Here is a 19,431-nt window from a genome sequence, read left to right as displayed (position 1 = left end):
AAAGTCTCAAAAGCATCATGTAGATTAAAGTGAGCAAAACAAATCCCCCTTGGGTTGTATAACCATAGTCATTATTTCATAAAGTATGCAACATTATGCACCCTTCTCACTTCTGATCACTCCCTCCCATTCACATTTCTAAAGGGACAAAAGACCCTGCTATAGTACCCCCCCTCCCACCAGTGCCTTATGGCTCACATTCTAATCCTCCAACGTGAGGACCCTCTGCTGCCCGGACTTCCTTGGGATATTGTCCTGGCAGCGGGACACCTCTACCATTCCGAATGGGTAAGGTGTCCTGCTGCCAGGACAATGAGCGTGCTGAGCAGGAATTGCTCAGCACGCACATTGTCCTACCAGCGAGACACCTTTGCTGTTGGGCACCCTCTTTGAGGTGCCGTACGGGAGAGGTGTCCCAATGACAAATGCCCCACTCTGGCTCTTAAAAGAGCCATGGGGGTCAGCTTGCCCTTCCACTGCCTCTCCCGCTTGGTAGTCCACTGCTTGGAGCCATTTGAACACAGGAAAACATACCTTAATTTTGATCTGTCAGAATCTTGTAGAAAAAAATCTTTCAGCATGTACACGTATAAGGTGCTGTGCAGAGCCCAAGTTTGGAGATATATGGCATTTAGAAATGGATACCAAATATACTTGGTCACCCACTGCACTGCATTAACGAATAGCTGCTGCCTTTGAATGAAAGGAAATATCAAGGGAATTGCTGACATTCCAGTGAATCTGGTCCTTTCGGCCATGGCTTCATAGTTCAGCTAGGTCAAGTCAACTTAGCCCAAAATTTCAGGGGTCAGGGGTGATGAAGTCTGGTCTGCTCAATGGAAGTTGCGCCACTGTTTCCATGTGTTATTGTATATGTACATATACATGTCAATGGAGGTGCTGGGTGCATTTGTGTATGAGTGAGAGTGTATGCAAGCATGTGTGTGTTGTCTTTTGTGTCTGAATGAATGATAAATAATGCATTGTTTGTATGTTCTATTGGAAGTAAGTTTGTGACTGTTATGTTGTGTCACTGGGTGCATGGCAGGCTTGCTGAAGATGTGTGGGGGCCCAGTTGAATTTTAAAGATACGCCACCAGTCCTATCATGAAAGTTACAACAGAGCGTTAGCAATGGACTCTTGTGGTGTAGTAGTCTATTATCCCTCGGTGTTTTTGTTGTTTGACTGATCTACAAAATCACAGCGGAATTGACAGTTGTCATTTTCGCTGCGACTACCTTTTTACCTCGATACAAAAAAACAAACCCATATCCCCCAAACCGCCAGTACACCCATAAACCCCCCGCCCCCCAACTTACCTTTTCTCCATCGGCTGCCTCTCCTGTACCCTGGACCGTCAGATCCATCCAACGCGGGTTGGATCTGACGCTGCAGGGTCCCGTTTTCTTTGTTTTTGTTGGGTCCCCTTCCACCAATGCTGAGGATGCAGGGGACACCCCAGCAACTGCTGAAGCCAAAAATACCAAACATAGGGAATGGGAGACGCCCCCGCAACCCCAGCTCTTCATGTTCGGTATCTTCGGCTTTGAACTAATGGTGGTGACCGAATTCAGTCAAATCTACCATTCGACCCCAACATTTTCAGCAAAGTTACTCCACTGCATAGGGCCTGGGGTGCAACCGTATGATTACTGTCTTTTTTTCATTTATGGTGAGAAAGTTGGCAACAGTGTAGTCTCTAAATGTACTCAGTAAACGCTGTAAACCAATTGGAGTATGGTCGAAGAGCAAACAGTCATTTGCATATGCGGTCCAACATATTTTGACTCCTTCCACCATTGGTGGAGCGAATGCAGCTTCTTCTAGTTTAGCTTTGGCATCGGAAACAGAGGTTGAAGATGGTGTGTGTGAATATGCACCCTTGTCGGAGGCCGTTCGAGGCATCAATCAAAGGGGATAAACCACCCTGATTATTCTGCCTAACCTGCAGCATTGACCCCTCATGTAAATGAACTAATTTAGAAAGGAGGTCCAAAGGCATCCCTAATCGATAAAAACTATGCTGTTTGTATAAACCCCACCTGGGCCCTGTCAACTGTATAACCTCTGTAAAGGCAAACGTCCTTTTTTCTAGGCTTTTGGTAGACAGGATCTCGCTGTAACACCCTCGATCTACCCCTCCCTGCACTGCAACTAAGTCATTTTCGTGCAACAGCGCCCCGATGCCTCTGGGCTGTGTGACGCTTTACAAATGTAAAAAAATAAAATATTTTCCCGAAAGCACACATCTCCACCTTGTCAAACGCCATCGATAAATTGATGGAGGCGATATAGATTGGTACTGAGCCCTTTCTCCACGCCTTTGCCTGCATAACATTCAAGAGCAGACCACAAGCATCCGTTCCCACACCTCTCCTGAAGCCAAATTGAAATCTGGACAAAATGCTGTTAGACTTAATCCAATCTTGGATATACTTTAAGATAATTCCAGAGAATAGCTTGGAGTCTGCATCTGTAAGGGCGATTGGCCTATAGTTTTTAGGACAAGACCGATCATCTTTCTTCTAGATGGGCACAACAAAGGAAATGTGCCATGAGAGGGGAATTGTGCGAGTCCTAACAATGTCATTAAAGCGTATATACACGATTTTTGCCCTGAGACCATGATTTTGCTTAAAGACGGCGTTTGCAAGACCATTCGGTTCTGCCGCCCTAGATGCTGATACCTTCTGAATCGGAGCTTCAACATCCGCCTGTTGGATCTTAATTAGCCACACGGCATCTCGTACACCCTCTGGGAGTAACAAATGACACTGAGCTGGTTTGTACAGATCCCCAAAATGTCCAGCCCATTGTAGTTCAGAAATAGAGCAGGAAAGGGCCTCACAGTTCCTGGCTAATTTGGTTGTTCATAAGAGCCCAAAAGGTTTTAGCGGTGTTGTCTTTCAAAGAGGAAATCATATTTTCACTGTCTGCCTGATAAAGTGCAGCACGTTGAGCCTTGATATTGTATTTCCATTTGCTGTTAATCTTTTTCCTTAATTTCAATTTTTTAGACAATGGAAAACTGGTTTTTGTTTGGGTACGCAGCTCCCTGGCTCTATTGTTCTTAAAGGTTCTAATCACATGATCATAGATATGCAAATGTTTTTTCCGAACACCAGAATTTGCAGATCGACCCAAAGACTGCCTAATTACATTCCCCACATAATAGCAAAAGGAATCATTAGTGTACACTGTTTTTTTTCCCATAGCTAAAGGTGGTAAAATCAGACGGGAAATCTGCATTCAATTTCACAACATTGCCTTTATGCCAAATGATTCTCGTTTTTGCTACATTAACCTGTAAATTGAATCATAATGAAGAAAAACACCCTCCTGTATATGAATGCGCCACACAAAGGAATTGCGTCGTTCTGAACAAGTGTTTGTCACACCCAGTTCAAAATGCACATCAGTGATAACCCTAGATCAATGAATCGTGTTTCGGGTTAAATCCCCTGCATGTTTGTGGTTCTTCACGTCGTCGTAGTAAGCTTACTACAACGACGTAAGCTTACTATGACGACGTGAAGAACCACAAACATGCAGGGGATTTAACCCAGTTATTACGTGCATCTACAGACTGCGCAAATAAAACTGTTAATTTCTGGAACAGAGCCCTGAAACACATGTCACTGATACAGGGCTATCAATGTAGCATGCATTTTGAACTGAGTGTGACAATAAACACTTGTTCAGAATCACGCAATTCCTTTGTGTGGCGCATTCCTATACAGGAGGGTGTTTTTCTTCATTATGATTCAAGTTTAGAGGTGGGGTCTGGGCCTCTAACCCTCCTGGAAGTGCGACACATTCATAGACGATTAAGTTATAATTGGGTTGCAGAGTAACTTCAAGTTGTTGAATAATTAACACCAAGTTTTCAGTATATAACCTGTAAATTGGATTCACAAAAAGTATCACACGCATTACTCCACACCCCCACACATTTTAGCTGTAGAATCTTGTGGTTACTACATCTGGTTCTCAGCAGCTTATAGTCCATTGCAGAATTAATCATTGGTGCAGAGAAAAAAATATCATGAATTACAGTGGTAAACACACCTGAACCAAGTAAAGTGATCTGAGTCATTCTTCAAAAGATCTCGGGCATTATGAAGACCCCATGTCTCTAAAAAGTGTCCCCATATGCGACCCTGTTGTATTCATTCTCTGCCAGATTCAGATTTGTAGAGGGTGGAAGTTCAACAAAAAATACCTTCAGCTTAAGCTTACGTATTAATTTGTGTAGTTCGTCTTGAGTATTAAACCTACTGGTACTATACGTGGGCACATACTTCAGACCTTTTTTAAGTCTTTGAATTTCATGATTAGACAGTCTCCTTTTGGATAAGTTAACCACTAATTCCGCTGTGTTTGGAATCTAGTTTGCATTCCTTGATTTCTTTCCTTGGCCCCCTCCTCGTCCTTTTCCTTTTTGATTAGTGGTTTTTCTTGTTGCACCTGAAGTGCTTGCTGTTTGACTATCTGTTGTTGTGTTGTCTCTTGGTTCTGTGGTATCAGATTTGGAACTGCTATTATCTGTGGATGTCTTACTGGGTCTAGCTCCTTGAAACTGACACTTGTCGGCCCATGTCTAGACCTGATTATTTAAATATTCATATGTATCCCGCTTAAATTTCTTAACCTTACAGGCTTCTAGATCTGTGTATCCCTCTAATTTGGTATTAATGTCTAACAATATTTTGCTGAAAGAAGCCGCATCCGTCAAATCAGTGATTTCTTAACTCAATGTTTCAATTTCTTTGTCAAGTTGTGCTATGTTGTTAGATAATTCTTGAATAGTCAATAGAGTTAAGTCCAGGGAACATTTGTTCAATATCTGCTCCCATCTGGCCACAAAATCTTTGCTTTCTTTACAAAGGGTTGGTCATAACGGAACCCTTAGTCCTCTCGGAATCCTTTGAGCTTTGTAATATCTTCCTAATGTAGCTGAGTTAAGTTTCCTATTAATTGCTTTGTGAATTGCGTATTGTAAGTGCTTGATTTTGCTTTGCGGATTAGTAGTAGCTGTGCTTGATATAGTCGTCTCCTTGATCAGTCTTAGGATCGCATCTGCTTTGTCAGCTGTGAAGCCGAGTGTGGTTGCTCTATTCTCTGTAAGATGATCAATATCCTCATAAGACATGTTAGGGGTGCGTCCACTCAAAGAAATACACAGATGTAATTTATAAGAGTGGGGGGTGTGCACAGCAATTTTTTCAATGTATTCCTTAATTATTTGTTGAATTTGTGTCTGCGTGGGGTGCAAACCCAGTAAAAAAGGTAAAGGTGCCTCCGTGAACAGCACTCCAAAATAGTGAGAAAAGGGCCTTGGCTAATGAGCCAGCAGTGTGGGCTGCACTCCCTAGATAATACAGATCAGCCATGACCTAGTATAAGGGGTCACAATTATGATTATATTTTTACAGTGTCCTATGCATCTAGACAATATTCTGATGAGTTTGTTCTATACGAACTATGTGTCAACATACATGCACTATTTTGTTGGATATTCACTTCACTTTTCCCACCCCAACATGGCTGTCCTGAACACATGGTCCAGCTTCATGGTAACCATGAGTTTACATTTACAGTAACGCACAACTACAGACTTTTTTGCTGTGGTGTTGGCGTTTCACTGCAGGAATGCGATTTGAGTATTTCGAACTCTATAGTTATACACTATTCTATTCACAATATAAGGCATGTACATGTATTAAACGAGTGCTGATTTACACCTAGGACGTGCACACGATTATCGGCACAGCCAGCAGGAAGAATTCGTACAGTGCCCTGCATGAAGTCTACATAATGCCAAACCTTTGGGTAAGATGCACTTTATACTGTCATCTAAATACATGATAGTGACAGACAAGTTTTACATTTAGCCCTTATTAACAGTGACGAGCGGACACAAAGATAGCATAGCTGAACATTCTTTCTCCATGGATGACGGAGACTCCTTCACAGAACGTAAGCTACACTTACTAAGTATGTAGGTCAGTAGAGAGATTTTCAATATAGGTAGATTATTCACTCTACAGAACAAATTATGAGTCAGTTACCATATGTACAGCATTTAACAGGACTTTTTTTTACTTTCCTTTTTGGTGCACCGCTACATGGGTACTCCACAATACGTATGTATATGCTTCATATCGTTTCAATATCCATTTGTTATTTGGGGTAAATGCATTGAATAATGTGAATTTATTTGAATAGCGAGTTGCGAACACACTGAATATTCTGACGAAATGGAAATATTTATTTTAATTTTAGTTTTACTTTGGTTCTTTCAATATCATGATTTCGAGCTTCTTGATAAAGATGGAACCGGCCCTGATGAAAGACTGTGATGTACGAAATGCATGGGCCCTTGTCTAGGCAAAGTTGAAAATAACGACAATTGAGTAAAGAGATTGATTGAAGAATAAATCACAACTGGTGTGAAGAAACACAAATCAGTGTAATTTATCAAGATTAAGGAAGTCAAAAAATATATTCGTATGTTTTTTGTCATTTGGGAGTGTCGCTAGCTCATTACCAAGGTCCTTTTCTCACTAGTGAAGACAGTGGCGATTTCTCCTCTCCTGGTGAAGGGATCAACTCAATGTCACTGCATCTCGTCGCAAGGCAGAGGAAGGCACAGCAGCAGTGCACCCACAAAGTTGGGCGACACGGTGCCCATGTGTACACGGGTTCAGGCATACTCTCCTAATTCCAGACCTAGGGCACCTAGGTGTACGAAACACGGCTAGAGAGTGCCTTGGACCAGTACTTACAATCTCCAAAGTCTCAAGAGTTAACTCGAGGCGGTGGCAGGTCCGGGGCAAAGGTCCTGCGCAAGCTGGTCAGTTCACTGGTTGGCCCAGGGACACATCCGAAAAGGCTCACTTGCAGGTAAAGGTGGAGGTGCTGTGAATAGTTGTTCCCACTATTTAAATGGGTTGAAGCGCCTTTGCAGACCTAGTTCGATCAGAGGCAGAATGGTCCTGCGGGACAACAGCGGGCTCATGGTGCCAAACTTTCCAGTGAGTCACCAGCGGTTCCTTGACTCAGCTTCTTAGCTTCAGGATGCATGGGTCCTATCCTAGGTTCAGTGAGAACTCAAGAGATTGACCTGGTGTGGGTGTTTGGGCCCTTATATTATCCAGAATCTCCTTCGTGCCAAAATGAAGAGGACCCAATGAGAGACCTGCTCACATACAGCCATGCCAGACGTGGACCAATCACGGACTGCGGTGGTCCCAGTCATTCCCAGCACACCAGACTCTCTGGCACCCAGGATGTGTATTGGAACTAGACAGTCCAGCCCACATCCTGGAAGCACAAACACAAGGCATGCAGAAGCCTGCGAAAGGTTGCAGTTTCGTGGGAGAATACATGACCAAATAAGCACTGGCCCGTGTCAGCTCCACCTGGGGAAGGCAAAGGGACAAGATGGCCAAAGGAAAGAACAAAGGATCTTGTGGAATGGCTATTTTGGGGCCAAGCCACTGTCCAAGGCCAAACGTGGTAAACGCGATATGGACCGAAAGAAAGGGTTAAACATATGTGAAAATTAACAGTTGTCAACATCTCTGTCCAAGGCACATCTGTAGTTCAACATAAATCATTTGAGGGTGTCTAGGGCCTTAGAAAATGAAATGAAAGGAAGACCCCCGCGCACTATACTGTAAGGTACTTTCTGCACTGGTAAACATGTTGCAGAGAACTTGCAACAAAGTGAAAGACTAAGGGAAACAAAGTCTCCCAGTACTGACTGTCTTCAAGGGCATGTCAGTTTCCACATAACAAAGTGATCGAAAATTCAGCGGAGTGCAGCAGAAGCCTGGGCTCCACTGGCAAAAATCAGGCTAAGATGGTCCGACAACAGCAACAAGTTGGGGGAGGTGGGTCCAACTGGAGGGAAAATTACATGTAAATGGAAATCTTTCCTATCAGCGTGCACACGCACATACACGCACGCAAGTACATACATTGTATTTCTTGAAGTTGCAAGAAGGGGAAGCCAAAAAGGGAATTGATTGCATCGGTTCTCCTAAAACTACTGCTTGGGTCCCATACCTGAATGCTCATAGTTTCTCATATAGTCTGTCACACAACGAATAATCTAGGACTGTCTGACAGACAGGCAGACAACTGGTGGCCCGCTCATCATGGGGTGACTAACTATGCATACTATTCACAAGTACATAAATCTTATTCCAGGATCAATGCCATATAGGACACAAACAACTGGTGTGTAATCAGTAAATGGTGCTGATCTCTTCTTGGATATTTACAATGTTGGGGCTGCATTCCCATTGGTTACTGGAGATGTCATGAAAGCAATCCTTGCTCACAGTGCAGAGGGTACAGGGGCTGCTGAGATGCAACCTAGGGTGCAATAATCAGAGTCCACAAAAAAGGGGGGTCTGGACCGGGTTATGGGAAACTGGCAAGTAACAGGCCCATTTACACCCACTCAACAATGAAACCGTGTGTCTTCCCCCTCCTGAACGCTACCCAGTGGTATATATAAAAGGCAACAAAAGTGGTATCCCTTTGGCAAATTATCTTCAGTACATGGCAATGGGGCATATGTATAAAAAAAAAGTAGGAGGGGAGTCTACCGTACAATTTGCCTTATTGCTTTCTATCAGTCTGTGTTTGGGTGAATATACATTTGCCTAAATGTAAGGCAGTAATCTGTGATTACAAAATAGACAAACATGTGCCCGATTGGTGTCAAACTGCTGACCTAGTGTCAAACACCTGCCTTTATCGTTTGTTTATGGAAATGTGGCGCTTTCAAACTACTTTAGTCATTTCTGAATAAATAAAATGGTAGAATGTATATGCACTGCCCTGATCATTAAAGCTCCCACTTAAATTGTGTTCACCCTGTGTTTCATTCTCCTATTCTTGGATACTAAAATAGTCTTCGTAAAAATCAATTCCTCGGTCTCCATCAGATTATGTTATCATCAGAGAACCACTACTCTGCCGTCTAGACTTTGTGTCCCCAATAGATGGCACCCTAGTATTCAAAGTCTTATAAGCTACTGTGTGAGTAATTAACTAGTGCACATCACTACTACTGAGAACCAGTCTGCCTGTTACATGTGATGCCTGTGATTGTGTTGCAACATTCTCCTTTTATTTTAACAGGTGACTGATGCCCCAGAAATGCAACCGCAGTGACTGTTAGATTCTCTGGACTGATGCAGTGAAAAGCGTCAATATTAGAATATGCAACTTCCAAGCACCTGACAAGTGTGCACGTTTGGGTTCCAGCTGTCAGGCTTCTGTCCATGCAACTCCTTCCTGGCTACATCCAGTAACCAAGCTTGTTTCTTCTGTCAATCCTGGGGTTGAGGGATAGTGGGCATGACAACCACAATGTTTGATGTGCAGTAAGAAAAGACATTTTTTTTTTACTAGTATTCCTGATAACACACATGTGAGTGTTATTTTATATGCATTCTGAATGTAAAGGTAGTTTCTAATGTGACTGGACAAAATGTATCCTTGGGCTGAATGTTTTAAAACTTTCAGTCAGAGGAAAAATCGTGTTTGTCACCAGAAATGTTCTTCACACGAGAGAGCTCATTTGTGCTCTGAATTTGGCAAAAGATTCAGTGGGAAGTGTCCTCTTATTAAGCACCTGATGCAGTAAATTGACGAGAAACCTTACACATGCACAGAATAGGGGAAAAGTTGCCATCTCAAGAACATAGATATTGCCCACGTGAGAACATGGGTGAACAACCTTATCCGTTCACTGAATTTGAGAATAGTGTCCATTTGCATGATACACCTGTCTGCCCCCAAACAATGCATACAGGTGAAACACATCACCTGTGCACTGAATGTGGGAAAGGGTTTGCTCAGAAGGAACATCTTACTATCCACCAGAGAACACACATAGGTGACAAACCTCACGAGTGCACTGAATGTGGGAAAGGGTTCGCTGGGAAACAAGATCTTACTCGTCGCCAGAGAACACATGCAGGTGGGAAAAATCATGTGTGCAATGAATGTGGGAAAGGGTTTGCTCAGAAGGGAGGTCTTATTCACCACCAGAGAACACATACAGGCGAGAAACCTCATGTGTGTACTGAATGTGGGAAACGGTTTGCTCAGAAGGTATGTCTTATTCATCACCAGAGAACACATACAGGCGAGAAACCTCATGTGTGTACTGAATGTGGGAAAGGGTTTGCTCGGAAGGAAGGTCTTATTTGCCACCAGATAACACATACAGGTGAGAAACCTCATGTGTGCACTGAATGTGGGAAAGGGTTTGCTCTGAAGGGAGCTCTTACTATCCACCAGAGAGCACATACAGGTGAGAAACCTTATGTGTGCACTGAATGTGGGAAAGTGTTTGCTCAGAAGGGCAATCTTATTAGCCACCAGAGAACACATACAGGTGAGAAACTGTATGAGTGCACTGAATGTGGGAAAGGGTTTGCTCAGAAGGGAAGTCTTACTCGTCACCAGAGAACACATACAGGTGAGAAACCTCGTGAGTGCACTGAATGTGGGAAAGGGTTTGCTCTGAAGGGAGCTCTTACTATCCACCAGAGAACACATACAGGTGAGAAACCTCATGTGTGCACTGAATGTGGGAACGGGTTTGCTGGGAAACAAGATCTTACTCGTCACCAGAGAACACATACAGGTGAGAAACCTCATGTGTGCACTGAATGTGGGAACGGGTTTGCTCAGAAGGGACATCTTATTCGCCACCAGAGAACACATACAGGTGATAAACCTCATGAATGCACTGAATGTGGGAACGGGTTTGCTCAGAAGGGACATCTTATTCGCCACCAGAGAAAACATACAGGTGAGACGCCTCATGAATGCACTGAATGTGGGAAAGGGTTTGCTGGGAAACAAGATCTTACTCGTCACCAGATAACACATACAGGTGAGAAACCTCGTGAGTGCACTGAATGTGGGAAAGGGTTTGCTCTGAAGGGAGCTCTTACTATCCACCAGAGAACACATACAGGTGAGAAACCTCATGTGTGCACTGAATGTGGGAACGGGTTTGCTGGGAAACAAGATCTTACTCGTCACCAGAGAACACATACAGGTGAGAAACCTCATGTGTGCACTGAATGTGGGAACGGGTTTGCTCAGAAGGGACATCTTATTCGCCACCAGAGAACACATACAGGTGATAAACCTCATGAGTGCACTGAATGTGGAAAAGGGTTTGCTCAGAAGGGACAACTTATTTGTCACCAGAGAATACATACAGGAGAGAAACCTCATGTGTGCACTGAATGCGGGAAAGGGTTTGTTTGGAAACAAGACCTTAAGCACCACCAGAGAACACATACAGGTGTGAAACCTCATGTGTGTACTGAATGCGGGAAAGGGTTTGCTCAGAAGGGAGCTCTTATTCACCACCAGAGAACACATACAGGTGATAAACCTCATGAATGCACTGAATGTGGGAACAGGTTTGCTCTGAAGGGAACTCTTACTATCCACCAGAGAACACATACAGGTGAGAAACTGTATGAGTGCACTGAATGTGGGAACGGGTTTGCTCAGAAGGGACATCTTATTCGCCACCAGAGAACACATACAGGTGAGACGCCTCATGAATGCACTGAATGTGGGAAAGGGTTTGCTGGGAAACAAGATCTTACTCGTCACCAGAGAACACATACAGGTGAGAAACCTCATGTGTGTACTGAATGCGGGAAAGGGTTTGCTCAGCAGAGCGCTCTTATTTACCACCAGAGAACACATACAGGTGATAAACCTCATGAATGCACTGAATGTGGGAAAGGGTTTGCTCTGAAGGGAGCTCTTACTATCCACCAGAGAACACATATAGGTGAGAAACCTCATGTGTGCACTGAATGTGGGAACGGGTTTGCTGGGAAACACGATCTTACTCGTCACCAGAGAACACATACAGGTGAGAAACCTCATGTGTGCACTGAATGTGGGAACGGGTTTGCTCAGAAGGGACATCTTATTCGCCACCAGAGAACACATACAGGTGAGAAACCTCATGAGTGCACTGAATGTGGAAAAGGGTTTGCTCAGAAGGGACAACTTATTTGTCACCAGAGAATACATACAGGAGAGAAACCTCATGTGTGCACTGAATGCGGGAAAGGGTTTGCTTGGAAACAAGACCTTAAGCACCACCAGCGAACACATACAGTTGAGAAACGTCATGTGTGCCCAGAAATTGTGTGTGCAGAACATGGAAAGAGCTGCATTGTGAACAGTAACCTTATTAGGCACCAGATAAACATGTGTGAGGCATGATTGCAGTGTAGTGAATGTGGAAAATACTCCAGTGTACTCATCTGCCCTACGAGAGGACATGTGGTGAAGTCCCCTCTGCAATTGAAGCTTCAGAGAGGAGGTGGTGATTCTTCAATGGGTCTGACTTTGGCATGGCTATTTACTAAAACGGTGAACTTATCACCACAGCTGTTCCCAGTTTCCTTTGGCACACAAATAGTGGCTGATTATGATTGGTTGAATTCCTGCTATTTCAAATGCAGACCTTCTGGAATATTCTAAAAGGAGACTGTACTTTCTGTACTAAGGTACCCATCCTATACAACACTTTGCCTAAGGAACTCATGCAGATTAATGTGCAACAGCATTTTGAAAAAGTTTAAAGACTCAGTAGTTGAATCAATAGCTATAGACACTCTTTGGATTTATTTGGGGAACTGTCCTATGAATTATTTTCTAAGTGGCCACCTAGCACTAAATGAGTAGTCATTTGTGTAGATGGTGCAAGAGAACATATGCAGATGAGAGCCCGCGTTGGTGAAGTGATTGTGGGAAACCTTTCTAATTCTCTTGGACCTCTCTGTTTGCTTTGACGCCATTAATCATCAGCTCCTGCTTAATCTATGAGATGCCTGCACTGGGATTCAGACTTATCCTTTGTAAAATCCTTGCAGGATAATAGAACATTAGCGGTTACGATGCTGCATTTGATATCAGAGTCCCTTATTAACAGCCTGATCCTCTTCTGCTTATTTGGGAGCTCAGCAAAGGTATCACTATACCAGCTGTCTGATAACTGTGAACGAGTGAATGGTTTCTCAGTGACTGACCAGTATATATTGGTTGTTGGGGTTGCACCGGGCACTTGGCATGCTTCCCTGACATTCCTCCGAGCTTGGTGCTCACGCCATCTGCCTGTGAGCTCTCACTTGTATCTGAGATGCTGTGGCTGGCAGCAGTTTATTCCCAGATTAAAAGAATAGTGTGCTCTAAAATATTATTGGCTAAAAAGATGGCCCATAATCAAAAATATATCTAACAAATATTTTTAAACAAAGTCCCTATGTAAAGTATTGAGCAAATGAAGCTCAAACTCAAAAATGTGAAGCACTAGGAGGCATCCATTTTGTGAAATGGATGCCTCCTGTGCTTGCCCTTGCGGCACTAATGAAGCAAAAGCCAGCCAGCTGTAATAAACAAAAGCTACCACTGGGTGGCTTTTGCTTCATTGGTGCCGGAGACCAGAGACTGCAGGCAGGAAAGCTGCATCTGGGTAAGGGCTTATTTCTTTTTTTAACTTAACACTAGCTGCAGTTTTCTTTCCTAGTTTGGAGGCGCATGGAAAACTTAGACAGAAAACCCCAGCTTTTAAAATGTTGTATTTATGTTTGCGGTGGCTTCTGCTTGTAGCCCCCTGGGCTCCAAGCGGAGGCTACTGCAAACATAAATACAACGTTGTATTATTTGAAAACGCTGTGATTTTCATTCCAAATTTCTCGCGTTCCTCTGAGCCGGGGGAGCCCGAGAAACTTAGAAAGAAAAACCGCAGCATTTTTAAATACAACCGCGTTCTATTTCTGCCTGCCGTGGATTTCACTTTGAGTCTCCTGGGCTCCCCCAGGGTAGCCCAGGAGACTCCAAGCGAAAGGTGCCGCAGTGAGAAATGCAACATTGTTGTATTTGCAAATTCCGCTGTATGTACAAATACAGGAACGTTATTATTCTGACAGCGGCGGCTTTCGCTTGGTGTCTCCCGGAGCCCAGGAGACTCCACGCGAAAGCCGCCACGGTCAGAAATACGTTCTTGTATTTGATTTCCGTGGTTTTCCAACCAAGGTAATCACAAATACAACAACGTTGTATTTGTAATTGCTGTCCCTTTTGCTTTTTGCCTTCATTTTGTTTTCTGTGCTTCCCTGGGCTTGGGCAGCACCGAAAACGTAAAATGAAAGTGAAGGCAGCCTCCTCAGCTCATGCAGCTCTGCTCTGGCTGCCGTAAACAAAAGCTCCCAGTAGGGGGCTTTTGCTGCTTGTTTAGTGCCGCCAGGGCAGAGCTTAACATGAGCTGAGGAGACTGCCTGAAATGGCAAAATGAATGCTCCCATGTAAACGCTTTGAGCCTCGTTTGCTCAAAAGTGTTTAAATAGGAACTTTCATTAAAAATATGTTTAAAGTATGTTTTAGACTATTGCCCTTCTCTTAAGGCAATTTTAGAGCGCACTATTCCTTTAAGTTGCTGCACAATAACCTCCCATTTCTTAACCTTCATACTCACTTGCTATAGCCCTCATTATTTCCAGACGTGACTATGGCGATGCCATTTATTCTGTGCACCCTGGCATATGTGACTGACTTCAGGTGGCACAGAACGTGCCAACCTGCTTCTTTCAGGTGTTCAGAAATGTGACCATATCACTCTGGTCTGTTACAATCTGCACTGGCTAATGCGAGAGGTCATGTGACCGCTCATTGGGTTTAAGGTGCTGTGTGTAACCCATTGTGTACTGTATGGCACACGTCCCCCTTTTCTGCAGTGCATCCTTCCACCCTTGTCCTGCCTGTATTTTTAGTTCTACCCCTCTAGACGAGGATTTCCTGTTTCAGAAGGTAACCAGGTGGTGTAGCTTTTTGGGTTTTAGCTCCTATCTGGAATGCCTTCTAAGAATGCACGCCACCACAGACCATGTGACCTTTGGATGAATAAGTACCGTAGAGAAAGCTTTCTTAGTTTTTTTAAAGAAGGCATCTCTTAATCCCAGCCCTACAGATAAGCGGTGTATTGATCACATTTACTCCCCAAGAATTGTCGAACACTCTCAATGTAAAAGTAGAAATGCTCCCAGCTATAGCACTGGAAGCAGTGGACACATAGCTGCCGGCTTTCCTGATTTCACCCCTCAGTTCAATGGATATGCTCAGCCCGGTGATACCAGCCGCGCTTCACCACTCGGAGGTGTTCTACAGCTGTTACTGACTGATGTGTAGAGAAACTGTAAAGGAAGAAGGCATATTTTCTTTTACATGAATTGCTAGATACAGAGATGCGTGAAAAACAAACAATTACATTTCTTTCAGCTTAAGTAAAAAAATTCTACTGAAAATGAGAATCCTACTTTTACACCCCCATAAAGTAATATTACTTTCAACTTCACAACATATGGATTAAAACATTCCACATTGGAGCCCTCCTTAATACACTGGGAGAAAGTTGCATTCTCATATGGCTAATTAGACTAAGCTTGGCAACACACATGTTAAAAGGCTTTGGCAGCACATTCTGCGACACTCCACTCCTTTTCCCCTCAGGACCCCCTCTAGTCTATTACACTATTGCCTATGTCTAGTGGAACGCTCTTCTCCTCAGGACTCCCTCTAGTGTATTACACTATTGCCAAGGCACTTCTCAGGATCCCCTCTGGTGTATTTAACGGTTTCCTATATCTACAATATGGAGGTGCAGTTACATAAGCGGGAGGGTGAAGGCCTTCTGTCAAAGCACTGTTTTATAAGAAACTGGCCTGGTGTGAAGGGCCTGGAGAAGATGGCAAGAGTTCCATTATATTATGTGGACGTGTGTTTTAGAAAAGTGACATTTTATGAACAGAGTAGAAAGGACACATGGAATAGAATTGTGAGACAATGAAATCCATGAAAACATGGAAATGAAATGGTGCCTTTCTGTCTGAAATCGTGTTTTGGGTGTAATGATATCCTAGCCGTGCTCTCTGAATTGTGAGCAGGAATAGTGGACACAAATGTTTACCAAATTAAAGTAATCCTGGAAAACTGACAAGCTGAATTTAAACGTTACCCACCGGTGTTCACACATTGAATGAAATGCTGATTAAAAGAATATTGCACTTCAGCCAATATGTTGCTGTGTTACATTACAAATAAATCTTTAGTAGAACCTACATTTGTATGGTAAATCTGTTTATTTTCTGTCTTTACTCTGGAGTAAACTGATTCCTGTAACAGAGGCGATTGATGTGTTCTAGGTAGTGGGTGACTGTCTTTATTTCTTTATGTTAGAATGAATGTGATTGTCAACTTTTTAAGCGTTCTTATCATGTTTGTATCTCTCCGAATTTTCCTTGAGGCTACACGATTCTGACTGCAATAGGAATATTGGTATATGCAATGATCAATTCAGCCAATGCATGATATGATATTTTATTTGTCAATGCAAGGGAGGGGAACGGGAGAACACATAACGACGATCTTACTAGGCCCAGTGTCATCGAGTACACGCAAGTGCATGGGAAAGGGAACAGGAAAAAACTGCATGGAAGGGGGAGATTGGAAGTGCGGAGTAGATAAAAAATAATAAATAGAACATGGAGGCAATAAACAGTGGTAGTGCAGCCGGCAAGTGCTGTGTTTAAGGCAGCAGACTGGGTAAGTCTGATAAGGAAAAGTGGGGGGCGGGGCTGTATGGGTACAGATACAGTCCCCAGTGCAAGGAGTGGCCAGGAGGCAGTGCAGGATGTTAGCAGGGTGAACAGGTACCTGAGCCCAGGGGACAGAGGGTGGCCAGGTGCACAGTGCCAAGAGAGAGCAGCAAGGGAGAGGGGGAGCAAAGTCAGAAGCAAAGAGGAAGGTCTTGAGGTTCTCCCGAAACAGGAGATGGTTCTCCTCATGTTTTAGAGTGGCAGGGAGGCTGTTCCAGAGGGAGGCCCCAGCCGAAGAAAGAGATCTACCCCCAGCTCGTTTCTTTGAAAAACAATTGACCCGCAGGGAGTGGGAGGTAGAGGAGCGAAGAGCTCGAGAGGGGAGGTATTTGCGGAGGGATAGCTGAAGGTATTTTGGCCCCAGGCCCCAGAAAGTCTTGTGTAAACATGTACACAGTGTGATTTGTGCTGATTGGACATTGGGTGCTCTGAAAATACAGGGGAAGATGATGATGATGTATTATATTGTATTTGGCTATTTTTATAGCGCTCTTCCCCATTTGTATGACCTCAATGTGCTTTTACCGGAATGGAACGCCCTCCGTGACCGTAGTCCATATGTCAAGGAAAGTTATAGAGGTTTAGGTTGGGGGGGTGTGTGTGTGTGTGTGTGTGTGTTTTATATATATTTTTTGTTGGACTTGGGTGGCTGGCCTGGCTCGACTAAGCTGCCTGAATGGTCTAGGCATGTGGGAGGGCGCTGTTGGAGGTTGTAATGGAGAGCTATTTTTGAGAGCTTCGGTGTGTGGCTGGCTATACTGAATTTCTTTTCGTTTGTAGTCGCTGTATGCTAGTGGCAGAGGTGTTGAGGTACGTCTGGTGTTTCAATGTGGACAGTTTTATGTGCTGCTAGACCGGAAAGCATAGCTGTAGCTGCATTCTATGGTGCATGGGTGCTTGGTCGTGCCTGCGGCCTGTGTCCACATATGTGGTGTAGGTCTACATACCGAAGGGCGTCAGGGATTATACACACTGTGGCCTTCGGAGTTGTATGGCTGGTGTGATCCCCGTTCAGAGCAGACAGCGCGGTCTTGTCATTCATGGTCTCTCGGTGAAAAGTGTCCTAGGATGCGCCGGGCATGGGTGGGTCTATTGCGCTGTGTCTTAGTGATGGGTGTGGGCTGCCATGGGCTATTTATCTCATTGTTCGTGGTCTCTCTTGTGGAAGGTTCTGATGATTGGCGGGTGCAGTGGGATTGTTGTAGGTGTGCCACAGCGAAGGCTGCTGGCTTACCTGGAATAGTTGTTTACCAACCTTTTCCCACACAGAGGTGCTATATCTTGAAGTCCAAGAACCCAGAGTCTGTGTGTGCTAAACCCATGCTGTAGTAGGCTTCCCAAAGCAGGTCACCTTGATCTGCTCATTGTGTGTACTCACTGGATGAACAAGTTACTTGCCACTGGTAACGTTCTTACGACTGCATGTTCTGCCCACGTATTCCTTATCTTAAGATATTTCCAATATCCAGCTTAGCTGCTTCGGAAGAGTTTTCCAGCAGAGGGCTCTGATCTTGATGTCCCTCGGAGGCCTCTGTCTCGATGTCGACGTCACTGAAGGCACACATAGTGCGCGCAGCGTCCGTTGGCTTCAGTTCTGTTTTTACTACAACTCCTAGGTGTTGGCACACCTCTAAAAGCACACCACTACTTCCAGGAAGGACAGAAAGTGTGATAGGTGACGCAGAGGAGAAAATGGCACACGATGGAACACACAGAGAAGGGTTCAGCGGCAAGCACTCGCAGTTCTGGCTGCACCCCTGTAGTGTATAACTACTGCAGGTGAGAAACATTCACACAAGACTCATTAGATCCAACTCTTCCTTTTTAAAAATAATATAGATTTTTGTTTATTTCAATGTTTTTGCAAGGCATCCTGTGTTGGCCAATGCATTAGGACTGGGGAGTCCATCTTCAGGGCCTCTCACTGTGAACCATTATGATACAAACAAATGAACGTACAATTGTTCAACAACATGCCTGTATACATGTCATATGACATGGTCTATATTGGTAAACAGACAAAAAGAATATAGAAATAAATGCCCTGGTGTGCGTCAACTGTTTGTAAAACCAATTCAAAGTGTACTTAATCCAGAATTATATGGGATATATAAATATGCAACCAGGCCTGGTTATGCAGCAGAAAAATGGGCACCAGGAACCTTGTACAGATCCAATTTCACTAATATTCAAAGTAAAAAGAAACTGTGCTGCTTCAATGTGTTCTGGCCTGCTGATCATGATGGCACCTGTTTTGCATTACGTTTGACTTTGTGATCAAATACCGCCCGGGCTCACGGAACAGAAAAGCTGATGCCTTATCGCGTTCTCCTGAAGTAACTGCCATCTCAGCGTTTCCTCTGTCCAAATTCCCAAACTCCATCGTGTGGCAAGAGATCCGAGTGCAAGCCCATCCCTAAGTACTGGAGAAGCTGCCTGTGATCCCATTAGAGGGATTACCATATGTAGAGGACAGGCTTTTCCTTTCTACTGATAAGGTGTGATTGAATGCATTACAGTGGTGTCAGGATTCGTTCATTGCTCCCCCAGGAACCAAGCCGACAGGAGAAATGTTACAGCAATGGTGTTGGTCGCTGGGTGTGCCTCAATTCTGTTGAGGAAAATGTCTCGTCCTGCTACGTTTGTTTTCAGGGACAAAAACAACTGGGGAGACCCATGGGGTTTTAATGAACATGCTCATACCCC

The 19,431-nt window shown here is 44.0% G+C and overlaps 1 protein-coding gene across 1 annotated transcript in view; it reads left to right on the top strand.

The window, feature by feature from the left end:
- LOC138566123 (zinc finger protein 850-like) overlaps positions 1-16,188 on the top strand; it is a 36,827-nt gene extending 20,639 nt beyond the window's left edge. Inside the window, exon 3 of the mRNA XM_069643123.1 lies at positions 9,161-16,188. Coding sequence (XP_069499224.1) covers positions 9,749-12,295 — 2,547 coding nt within the window. The 5' untranslated portion in view covers positions 9,161-9,748 and the 3' untranslated portion in view covers positions 12,296-16,188. The remainder of the gene's footprint in view (positions 1-9,160) is intronic.
- Positions 16,189-19,431: the final 3,243 nt, after the last annotated feature.

This window comes from Ambystoma mexicanum, chromosome 2p, assembly GCF_040938575.1.
Source record: "Ambystoma mexicanum isolate Mex_15411 chromosome 2p, UKY_AmexF1_1, whole genome shotgun sequence".
Classification (NCBI taxonomy): domain Eukaryota; kingdom Metazoa; phylum Chordata; class Amphibia; order Caudata; family Ambystomatidae; genus Ambystoma; species Ambystoma mexicanum.
Note: the sequence above shows the minus strand (reverse complement) of the source record. Positions and strands in the feature narration are given on the sequence as shown.